Source organism: Carcharhinus amblyrhynchos, chromosome 31 (genome assembly GCF_965287045.1).
Source record: "Carcharhinus amblyrhynchos chromosome 31, sCarAmb.v2.hapA, whole genome shotgun sequence".
NCBI lineage: Eukaryota > Metazoa > Chordata > Chondrichthyes > Carcharhiniformes > Carcharhinidae > Carcharhinus > Carcharhinus amblyrhynchos.
In genome coordinates, this window is record NC_137354.1 from 12,615,816 (window position 1) to 12,628,467 (window position 12,652).

At 40.4% G+C, this 12,652-nt stretch overlaps 1 protein-coding gene across 11 annotated transcripts in view; it reads left to right on the forward strand.

Annotated features, from left to right (window-relative positions):
• kcnma1a (potassium large conductance calcium-activated channel, subfamily M, alpha member 1a) overlaps positions 1-12,652 on the forward strand; it is a 754,381-nt gene that overhangs the window by 702,674 nt on the left and 39,055 nt on the right. For 7 of the 11 annotated variants that reach the window (XM_080215698.1, XM_080215700.1, XM_080215704.1 and 4 more), the window contains 2 exons: positions 6,186-6,269; positions 6,897-7,027. In XM_080215698.1, coding sequence (XP_080071824.1) covers positions 6,186-6,269; positions 6,897-7,027 — 215 coding nt within the window. The remainder of the gene's footprint in view (positions 1-6,185; positions 6,270-6,896; positions 7,028-12,652) is intronic. The other 4 variants (XM_080215701.1, XM_080215702.1, XM_080215706.1 and 1 more) reach the window with 1 other exon arrangement.

Below are 12,652 nucleotides of genomic sequence, written 5' to 3' on the forward strand. Positions count from 1 at the left end.
CTACAGTCATGGGAGTGAAACTAAGTTGTGTGGAGGAAGAAACACTTCACTAGCAGGTTCATCGAGATCTAATTCATATTAATCGGAGCTGTGTTAGTGAGTTTAACCTCTTGCAAACTGATTGTTAACATAATATTGTTCTTTTGATATGAACTGTGTTGCAATCCTACCATAACCAAATAGAAATCCCTGAACATTTCACCTCTATACTCCCTGATTTCAGTTCTGGCACTGACACAATGCTTCATATCCTTGATTCATTTCAACTCAACAGTAATAAGACTTGCGTTTAAAACCTTCCCACATTGAAATGTCTCTTAAGTGTTTCACACAATGAACTACTTTTTTGAAGTGCAGTCACTTATGTCAGTATTTACACCAGAGGTTAACAACCGTGACATGATTACTGCAAGTTCACTAGGAGATAATTGTCGTTAGTTATGATAAAGGCTCTGTCTAGGATATATTAAACATGTCATATGAAATCTGCTTTAATTGTAATAATCCTTTTTCCCTTCATGTGTGGAACCTGGTTATCATGATGAAAACATACAGTAACCTTTTGACTTTCTTTTAAAGGTACAATAGCTTCTGGAGTGTTTGCATTAATGAGCTGGTGCCTAGGTAGCATAGCGAGTAGCATTGGCCCAGATTTTGTTGGAAAAATAAGGTGCACGCAGTTATTAGTGCATAAATGACCCAGCAATTGAAAAGAGAGGTGCCATGAGTAGCAAATCACCTCAAATTGCACCATTAGCCTCACAAAGTGGGAACAAGTCAACAAGACACTGCGCCGCATGTCTGATTTAAATTCGCTACAGAAGGTTAGGACTGCAACTCCACAGCAATAAAAATGGGGGATTTTCTGGCCCAAACATGAAACTCAACTTTGGACACTCAGAAAGGGAACAGTTGAATTTGTGAAGTCTCGACCTCACGGTAGAAAATTGTTCCTAGAGATATTTTGACCATTCTACCTTTTCATTACTTTTCCCTTCAGTGTTTTCTTCACCAATCTAATTTTTCTTTTGTTCCTTTATTGCTCTAGTGTATTAAATTGATCTTGTATCTCTTGTCAAATTCACCGGACTTCCTTCTCTATTATTCAGTGTGTTTCTCTCTGACCTTGAATGTAACTGATTAAGGGAATAAACGTTTAGGTTGGAATTTTATTAGCAAGGGGTAAATACCGGTCTTGGAACAAAATGTGTGGCTCAAGGTTGCAATCTTCCTGGCACTGTCTTCTTAATTGGCCACTACCAAGTCCAACGTCTAGTGGGGCTGGCTCTCCACATTGTCAACCCAATCAGATAGGCAGAGAGGTAGCTACTGTTCAGGCTGCAAGAAAAATGAGAGGACGTATCCATTTTGAGATGCTCGCACAGGGGAAGGAGGTAATTGTTTTCTCTGCTGGGCCCAGGCAGGCAGACCCCAGTGGCTGGGGGGTAACTCCCACCCCTCTCAAAGGGAAATCACTTTGAGGTTCCCTCCACAGGGTTAGTGAATTGTTTAGAGGTTCAGTAACAGGAGCCCTCCCAATGCAGCTTTGTGGCATTTTAACTTCCTATCACAACCCCTCGCACCCCCATACAAACCTCCTGCCACCCAGAGACCAGCAAAACTTAGCCCTTAGTACCATCACTCACCAACACCCCAGTCCTCCGCTGTTATCATCTCAGTGTTCAGCAGTGTGCAGCATGAATCTAATTTGAGTTGAACGTCTGAGGACAAATATCCAGGTCAGAGGGCATGGGACAAATTTTGGACCAATATTTCATCTTTGGATCCAGGCTTAAACCCACTCTGAATTGAGGAGATGAAAGTCTCTGTCTTGCTGGTTTTAACAGACCAAAGGTGAAATAAGTTTGGGCAATTCCATGCAGCTCCAGTGTCCCCAAAACTTCCAATAATTCAATACCAGCTGTCTTTGCCCAATGTCGGTAGTTAGTTCAGGAAGCAGAAACCCTGTTCTAAAACAGTAATGGTGCTTTTTTGGGATAATAGTGGGGAGAAATTCACTCCATGCAATTATGCGGTGAAGTCATGAGAGTTTATGATTTTATAATATCGCACACGGGCAGTCAGCCCCCATTGTTGGTCAAATAAGAGTGAGTCGTACATCCTCTGAACTCATTACCTGTGCTCCATTTGACCTGGGAGTGCCTCCTGTTGAAAGTGAAGCATGTTCAATTCCAGTGCAGCTGCCTCTCACAAAAGTCATTAAAAAAATTAGAGAGTGAAAATCAAGTTAAGATGAAAGGTTGCTTAAACCTAATTAAGAAACAACATGAAAGGCCACAGTAGACGATATATATCAAAGGAATAGCAGCAGGTTATTCTTGGAGAAAAGATGCTTAATTTAGAATCCCCAGGAAAAAGTTATTTATACTATTCTTCAGGTCTGATTCCCAGAAAAGCAGTAGTTAGATGAAATATGCTCTTAATTAACCGAATAGTGCCTCAAAACAATTGCAGCTTTTCCTTCCTAATTATTTTATTTAGCTGACTTAAATAAAATAGTTAAAAATTGGATACTAAGCACCAATGAGGAATGAACTTTACTTTTACTGGAATATGACAGATTTATCAATCGTTCCTTCGCTGTATTCTCAATGAAGCTGTACATTATTCATCAAGCATGGCAACCTGACTTTGTCAATCTATGATAAGTACTTAAGAATGTAGAAACCAGACTAGCTTGTTCAGGCAATCCCCATGGCTCTATTTTGCGACCTTATCTTGCCAATATTCCTTGTGCCACTTCCTGACCAGATCCTGCACTGCTCTGAACTTCACTAAATTGGTAATTGATCCAATTCCCATTTGAATACTTGAACGGAAACATAATCGCCTGCATTTGGTGACAATCTATAGCACAAGCCAACTAGCAAAGTTATTCTTTGAGCTGAACCTAGTTCATGACTTATTTTGCTTTTATTCAAAACTCTCTCGATATCCAGCTCTTGTGCAGAATCTCTGGATTCATGTCAGACCTTCCATTCTGGGGACAATTTCACGAGGATGAAAGCTTCATCAAACACTGAAGAAGTGAGACGCAACAGTTGTGATTGAATTTATTTTATTGTTATAAATGCAGCCTATTCTAGTTATCTTTAGACACTCCCAGAAGCAGTGGGGGAACCCAGCTTGTATAGAAATTGATTAACATTCCCCTGTCTTGTACGTTAATCCACAATGTAATAATCAAACCCCTTTGTAATTTGGACTGGATGTCATATTTTTTGCATGTGTTTCTTTAGTTCTCGGCAACAGAAGACCAAGTTAAATTAGGTGAAGCAAAGCTTTGTTTAAATCATTAAGCTGCTTTATTTCACAGTGTGGTGAACATACATAGAAATAAGTTAAAATCAGATTCAACTTAGCTGTGTATAGTGACATATTAAAATAATGAACTCACTTCATTGAGCTATTTTACTCAAATTTAACATGATAACTCCTTTACATTCTATCCTACAGTCTTGGGCCAAACTTACTTTCTCTTTTGTGTTTCATAGTCTTTTGTCTATACAGCATCCCATTCCCATAAAAAAAATCAGAATAACCTTCTTACCTGTCAGGAAGAAATCAAAACAAAACTTTTCAACAGGACAGGTGTGAAGCGTTTATCTGTTACAGAGACAAATCACCAACATGTTTAAATGTTTAAACTCCAGGGAAAACAACTTCTGACTAGCACATTAACTTCCTTTCATCTGATTTTAGATTCATATCCCAGCATGGAGTTGTCCTGAAAAGTTAACCCTCTTAAAGAAACCTTTAACTCTAAACTTTTCTTTAAAAACTCACATTTAGATCCATTCTCTTGGAAAATGGACAAAGAATCCTGAAATATGATATTACTAACATATTCACCAATGAACCTCAGTGCCTATAAGCAAAATGATTCTGTTATTCTCCAAAACTTCGATCCTGTCTATATGATAAAATTAACATTGACCCTTTTCTATAATGCACAGATATCTTCATATCCACCTTCTAACAGGCTGGCTGCAACTGAAGAACTGTCCGCACTATAATTACCACCAATGTGAACTTTCCCCTTTTGATTTTTACTCTAATCGATTTAGTGTTCTTTTGTATCTACAATCCAGATCACTTGTAGCATATTGATGAGCTGATCAGATGTACACCATGGGTGCATTACATGATGCATTGTGTAGCAGATAACACTCTTTCCTGTCGCACACGGTATTTATGTCACTGTTCTTTGGTAGCCCGAGTCATTTTGTCACAACTCACAAACTTCAATATATATTTTGTTTGTGATTGCATGTGCAGAAACAACTTGAAACAAAATCTATTCGCTTTTTTACTTCAGCATTTGTACTCATCTCCGCCTTACATGATTGAGATGACGTCAGGTCCTGTCACCTGTCAAAAATTGCAGACATGTTAAATGACATCAAATTGCTGTTGTCACACTCCAGTGAGCTGCAGAAGATTTCTCACCTGGTTTGATAACATTAAAATGGGAGCTACTTTTTCATCTCTGATCAATGCTGCATTTGGATGCTGTGCAGCAATATTAATGCACTGCCTGTTGCCCATAACTAAAACAGTAAGAGCCTCGAAGCAACCTTCTTTCCATGGCAGACAACTGCACATTTGACAAAATGTGTTCAAGTTGGAGTAATGGGATTGCGTGTGCACTCGAGGACGTTGACAATGTTCAGTGAGTTTAATATTTCATCCCGCACTAAAAGAATTCTGAAGAAAGCCACCTGTTGAATCTAAAGAGAAATTTGTGTTTTATGATGTGCAGCAATGTGGCCAATCAAGTAAGGCTGCCATCTTAATCTGAATCACAAACAAATATTACTTATGAAGTGACTGTTCAATTATCATTTCATTGTGACATATAATAGGATATCGTACAGTTCAGTGTGTGATCAAATAAAGAAAATCTTGTCCACATTGTTGGAGAGGTTTTCCAAAATGTATAAAAGGAGAACATCAGTGTCTCATCAGACATCTCTTCAGCTGGCATCAGCCACAAGCACCAATACATTTCAGGTTGGCACTCTATTCCATGTTGAACTTCAGCCAGGAGGCTCCTGAACTGAAGAAATAAAATTAATTACTCGCCCAGACACGTGAGCCAAGCATCTCTCTGTCAAAGCAGAAGATCTCCTTTGGTAAGCAGAGATGAGTGTCCTGGCCTCTGCATGTTTTCCTACGATGAGTCTACCGTTACTTAATCATTCTCCAACTTGAGCCCTGAGCTGTCTCCATTGTGTGGACAATAAATAGCACATTCCTGACCCAAAATATTCACACTCTGTGAATGCATGCATGGTATTTTTCTCAAGTTCACAAACTGACGCACACAATCTGTATTCTCAGTAGCGAAGCAAGTCACTGAACACCTGACTATTAAATATTGCGCTTTTTGGCAGGGGTTGTTTATACATACGTGATGTGTGATTTCTGCTGACAGAAACTAACTGACAATGGTAATTTTCATAATAATAACTTCTTGAAGTTTTTCTTTCAAGGACAACAAGCGCTTTCTGTAAAAGTATTGTATTTCCTGAAGTGTGGTGGGGGAGTTGGGGGGGTGCAGGGGGAGGGAGGGGGGCAGGGCGGTGGTGTTGGTGGGTGAAAAAAGACCCTGGTGATTATATTGCCTGTAGACTCGTACAGAGCAGAAAAATCCCAACGGCACTCCTGGTTTGTATCGTCAGTTAATTTCAGCTGACATGATTAGGAAGGAGAAAAGTTGGGCGGTATCTCTGCCCCTGGTCATTCTCCAAAGCCTCTTGTATTGACTTTAATGAAAGCAGGATCAGAATTAACAGGCAAGTTCAACAATGAAGTGCCACTTGAGTGAGATACTGTAAGGTGGGAAGTGTCATGATGCCTTCAAGGAAAAGAGAAAATTGGAAAAATAATTGTACAAATTAACCTTTCCCAATGACCAACAGACATATAAAGGTGGTTCCTAAAGAGTTCAAGAAACCTTTACTGTTACTTTAATGTATGCTTAAGCATTTTTTCATTGTTACCTATTTAATTAAAACCTGTTCTTAGAAACTGTTTCTTGGAATGGTAAATATTTAATGAACTGGTTCTCTAATTTTGGTGCCTCTTGAACGTATTACCTGAATGTTCTCTTTCTTATGTCTTTGTACTCTCCTGTTTACCAATTTCTCATTCATTATTAGTTAAACCTGGCAAATTGCTCCCTTTGGTTTCATTCAGTCAGGAAAAAAACATTGGAGCCAACATACCAATGATAACTGAGTTGGGTAAGCAGCCCCTTTCTCCTTTTGTCCACAGTTTCTCTTCGCTCATCAGTTCTTCTTTTCATTTGGCTGAGAGAGATTTCTCCAGTGTCAGTGTCTTTCTTTTGCTGGCTATGATTGAAGTTGGCTGCCTTAGTTGTGTCCTTCTAATTTATTTTTAACGATTATTATTTTCACAGAGTATCTCTTGCCCTTTGACTTCACTGTTCTGTACTTGCAGCTGTTTCCATAGTATTTTGCTTGCAGTTCATTTCTGCAGCTTGAGCCTATTCATCAGCCTCTGTCATGTTGATTGACAGTTCTTTCCACAGCTCTTACAAGAAGGCTGAAAAGAGGGGGGGAAAAAATCAAAACAAGACTTCAGATCAAACCTTCTTTCAAACTGTTTATTTTTGCTAGATTTACTCTGAAGACAGAGTTCAGGGGTTACCAAAGCAAGAATAACTTCTACTTTGCTTGCTTGTGCTTTGCACTTTACACTGAAATATGAAATAAATTAGAGCAAAAAGTTCAGAGATTACAGTTTCCAGTCTCTTTAAGCTGCTGTACAATTCGCCCATCGTGTATTTATGTCCTTCCCTTGACCAATGTACACTGATAACTTGTTGCCTTTCTTTTTCATCTTCCCAGTGAATGACTCGAATGTTCAATTCTTGGACCAAGATGATGATGACGACCCAGATACTGAGTTGTATTTGACGCAGCCTTTCGCGTGCGGGACAGCATTCGCTGTCAGCGTGTTAGACTCCCTAATGAGTGCTGTAAGTAAAGGCAGGCCAATATGCTTTGTTTCTTCATGATCAGTCTTTTCTCTCCATTGCTTATGCTTGAACTCACAGGTTCCATCTGAGGCGCAGTTTTTAAAAACAGACCCTTTCTTATGAATCGCTCATTGACAGACAGATCCACTGGTCTTTTAAACCCAAAGCTAAGCTGGACTTGGTCAAGCCTTTGGGCATTTGAAGATCTCGCGTGCTATGTGTTTTAATAAGTGTGCTCTATTTCAAGGCAGCCGAAGTAAACTGCAAGTAATAACGTAGAACTGTACGTGAAGTGAAGGCATCCCTTCTATTAATTAAGAGGCATTTTGTTTTGTATAGCTGGTCCTTTTATTTCATAAGAAAATAGTAGTGTTGTCTGTATGGGTGCAGTTTTATATTACAGGTAGCAGCCTGCGATAATTACCTGGTCAAAGTGTGAAGGGATCAGCAGATGCAAGTTGTACAGCTGGCTTCACACTGTTCCTTGACCAGGAAGCTGGAGCGCTTGAGCTCTGCTTACAGGCATTCAAACGCCAGTTAAATTTTAATGGTAACTAACAGCCGACGGGGTTAGTCACTCACATTAAAAGGTGGAAATCAAGTTTTTTTTGAAGTTCTCTGGCAGTCAGTGAACCAGCAGGGAGATGTTTAGAATTCCCTTCACACTGGTGCAGTTAAGGTGCAGCTGCTGGGATGCTGAAGCAGTGTGAGGGCACATCTCCTCAAGGCCCATTCACACTGCTGGTCTCTGTCCAAATTGGACAACTTTACATCACTGTTGTAGTTTGCAGTTCACTTCAACTTGAAGCCAAAGCTCCTTCAGAATTGATGCAAATTGTGGAGCTTAACTAGCCTGTTAGTTTAACACTGTTTCGTTATAAAAGTACTAATGTGTAAAGTTTTTTTTTCTGGTGGTCTTGAACTGTGCTAAATATACTATAGGATCGATCCTTTGAGACTTTTGATTGTAACAAAACCTGCTTTTTTAAGGGCGGCACATGTTTTCTCAAAATAAAGCACTGAGTATAAGAAAGCTGGGGTTACCTTGAAAACGATCAAAAGCTTTCAAAGCATCTCTTCAAAATAATAAGAGCCAATACAGTTAAGGCAACCGGTGATTTTTACTGAATGGATTTCTGAAATAATGGAACACAGTTAGCTAAGTGCTCCAATGTAGCTGAAATGTAATGGCTGGAAGAGTCACCTTTGACAGCCATCCTCTCAAAGTGTCAGGACAAGGCCTGAGTTTGCTGAACATTAAATATTTCATTCAGCAGCCATTTAGGGCTTTCCCAGCACACGCAGGATGCTGAACACCAGTAACTACTTGCATTTATATGCTGCCTTTAAAAATATCCCAGGAGCATTCTCAGACAAAATCTAACACAAAATATTCAGACAGGGAACCAACAGCTTGAACAAGAGGGAAGTTTTAAGGAGCAACTTAAAAGAAGAGACAGAAGGATGGTCGACAGCGGAGCAATTGAAGATGTAAAACAAGAAGTATATTTCACAACACTAAAGAGAATCTTGTTAAGCTTTTCTTTCAACTCTCTGAGGCTGAACCAGACTGTTCAAAACCTTGGTGTCATACTCAACCTCCAGAATGAGTTTCCAACCAATGTATCTGTGCCACCTCCGAAGTATCGCCCTACTCCATCCCTGCCTCAGTTTATCTGCTGCTGAAACCCTCATACTTGCCTTTGTTGCCTCTATACCTTACTATTCCAACATGCTTGTGACCGGTCTGTCACATTCTACCCTTTGTAAACTGGAGGTCATCCAAAACTTTGCTACTTATTCACATATAAATCCTGTTAACCCATCACCCCTTTGGTCACAGGCTACATTTACTCCTGATTATGCTGCCTCCATTTTAAAGCTGTCGGCCGGAATTCTCCCACTCTGCTCGCCACTGCAATTGTAGCAGACGTGTTGCAAACAACGTGAAGGCCCATTGGCAGTTCAGCGGGAATTTCTGGAGAATTCCATCCCTCGTCGTTGTTTTCAGATACCTCTGTGGTTCCATTTCTCCCTATTTCCGGTAATCTTCTCCAGCCCCACAATCCTGCAATATCTGTGGTCTAACTCTGGCCTCTTGGGCATCTCTAACTTAAATTGCTGTACCATTGCTATTAGTTGCCAGCATAACTTCAGTTCTGGCATTTCCTCCCTAGACCTTGTTTTAAAAAGGTGCTTATATAACGGACTGTTATTATTGTTTAATTACCAATAGGGCCAGGTAGTGTGAGTAAACTGTGCACTCACAAGAGCCAGACAAAGAAAGAAGCAAAACATAAATAGTAAGGAACTGGATGCAATAGATATGATCTTCCTCCATTCTTCGATATTTGCTGCAGCCTCAGATCAGCGATGTTTGGAGCTCTCCAGTGAGCAGAACAGACGTGGTTTCATTTCCATTTAACATAAATGTAAATGCAACTGACAATTTGTGAAGTATAGCCCCATTATTCTGGCATTAGAAACGATCTTTAGTTTATACAGTGTGTAAGCACTGGGGCTACAAATGCATGTGGATTTTAAAGGAAAATGCAGAGAGGTCCTTAATTTGTGAACTTGAGCGTGAAATATTAAAATAACTCAACGTATGTGCTTTGGAGATATTTTTTCTTTGAAAAAACAAAACACTGCACTATTCCCAAAGCCTTATCCCCAGTTCCTGAGATTCAATATTAAATCACTCACTGCAAGAAATGTGAAGTAACGTACCATGCAACAACAACAAAAAAAAGAGAATTCATAAATCCCGTGCTGGCACCAGATGCAAATTTAAGTTGAATCCAAGTTGCACTAATAGGCGAAAGTTTATAAATGAATCTGTCAGATTGATCAGACAGTCCGACTTGCCGCAGTATCAGCCAAGTGAAGTTTCTGTCAACACACTTTTCACATACATTGCCATCAAATGGAGCTGTACTGAGCACATTAGATGACTTAACAAGGTCACTGCAGCACCGAGTTCCCCAAATAACAATCCTTGAATGCTACGTGGGCTTGTGGGTATGGCACTGGAGCAATGTGCTTTTTGTTGGCTGACGTGGTCTAAAAGGTGCCAGCGAGGAGGATATGGATTTCTGGGCATTGAAATACTCTGCTGGTTTGATGTCTCAATTTGGCCGCTTTCTTCGTTTTTGAAAAACAGTTAGAACAAAACATCATTCAGGCAACATTTCACATTGAACAAAGGTGTTGATGATTAACAGACAACTCTCATCTATCATCCGGGTTGACAGCATTGTCAAAATCACAGATAGCTGCCACATGTTAATGCTGAGCTTGCTTCACTAAGAGCCGTGCCTCTGTAATTCACTTATAATCACAATACAGTCCCTGGAGCTGCTCATTGTTTTTACTGGCTGAGCACTCTGAGCTGAATTTCCCACCGCTTGTTCCCAAAATAAAATCGGGTGATCTTGTTCTTATTTGTTTCTCCAACCGTCAGAAATTTCTGGTGAATCTCACTTGTTCCAACTCTCTAAATGTGGCAGTACTTGTCAATTACAGATCATGGCAGATGATTTCCAGGCTTATGTTGGTAAGGGCAGATGAAGATGGCTGCTAGCAGTCAACCCATTTATGTGGGACCTACGTTGTTTGTTTCTTCCAGCACTGTTCAAAATGAAGCAAGGAAAATACTGTATTTTGATAAAGTGTTTTACGTTAGTAGAATTTTCACTTTGTTTGTATCCCATTGTGAGCAGTTTTCATACAAAATATTCAAAGTACAGCTGGCATTGCAACTGGGGTGCAAGCAGCCAGGGCCAACATCTCTCATCTCAACCATTAATGTAGTTGTTGTCTTCTTGTTGGTGAAGCAATACTGTGTTATAAAAGTCTTTTGCATACAACAAGGCTGATTGTAGGTGTTGTGTATGCCTTTAAGGGGTAGGAGTATGCCATTGTAATATAAAGGCATTCAGCAGAGCAAGGGTTAATGAGGGACTGGAGAACAGTACTGTCCACGATATAGTGCAGAGGATCACATGATATCATCGTACCATGACCTTTGAAACTTAAGTGGACCCCATCTGCTTTTGGAAGGATTGTCACCCAGTGCCTCAATCAGTAGTATTATTGTTTTGGTGGCTGTGAACTTGTTAGTTTTGGTGCTTGGATCTTGATCTTTAGGATTTTAACCATGACCCTCACCTGCCAATCAAGGGTGGAGCAGAATCCGGAAGGGGCTATTGTAGAGGCAGTACCTGCGATATATATTGTCATGGGTTAACAATAAATAGTTTATGTTTCAACATACCAGTCTCCAGAACTCTTACTGAGACACCAACATGTGGCAGCTAAGTGAACAAACCCAGAACCTCAAAGCAGCTGGAGAGAGACCACGGCATTTCAGAGTTTGAAAAACTAAAGATACTGATGCCTGCCCTGAGAGAAGTGCACCTAAATTGAAGACACACTTGGAGATTGCCTGAATAAAAACACCGTTACATACATGAAGCAGAAGGACCCATTGCCAGACCTGACCAAAAATGTTGGCATCAAGGGTGAGAAAAGGCTAAACAAATTTCAAGTAAAATAAAGAGAAAGAAGGTGAAAAAGAAAGATCCACTGTGCAGATGAAGAGAAGAACTTTAGTGACAGCAGAGTCTGTAGCACTGACCCAATCATAAGAAGAAAGAGCATAATATATTAAAAGTTTCATAATACAGCTGAACTTACCTTTTAAAATAGGCAGCCATCTGCGAGAGAATATCCTGGAGCAAAGCTGCAGCACCAACTGGCACCAAAAAGTGGAGTGGCTGAGCTGCATTGAAGTTAACAAAAAGTTTAAAATGGCAGGTTGAGATATCCCACTAGCCTCAAAGATTAGGTTCTTGCTACCCATCAAGAGGAAGTTACCCTCTGACAGCTGCGAAAAGTTGAAATGCTTCTATCTCCAATCTTTGCAGCCTTCTGGTGTTGGAGATTTAATGCCCTGACACTTTGCAGTATTTATGCTGATAGTCCCTCATCCAGATACAAAAGTGTCAGTTTTTTTGGAACAGGAGACGGGACAGAAAGGTCAATGAATCCAGAAAGGATGGGGACACCCTGCCACTCTTAATACCTGAGCCTCATTCAAATAGAATCATTGATCATAGAATCATAGAAACCCCACAGTGCAGAAAGAGGCCATTTGGCCCATCAAATCTGCACCGACCACAATCCCACCCAGACCCTACCTCCGTATCCCTACATATTTTACCTGCTAATCCCTCTAACCTACGCATCTCAGGGCACTAAGGAGCAATTTTTAGCATGGCCAATCAACCAAACCCACACATCTTTGGACCTTTGAATAGACCAAGCAGATATCCTGTGTAGGTCAGATGGTCTATTTCGTTGGACAAGCTTTCCTCAAGTGGGAGAGGCAGGTTGGTGATTTCTTTTAATATATAATGCAGCAAGCAGTATTGGTTGAGAAATCCCCACGGTCAAGACAAGGTGAAGGGGAAACCTGTGCTGGGAAGGCCTGAGGACTGACTGAGAGTCATGGAGAGAAATGACAAGGAGTTCAGTGGCGAACAAGGTTTAATAACTTAGCTGGGCCTCTTCTGACCTGTCTCGTACTCCAGCCATGTTTCAGGAGCCCCACCCCACCTCTGA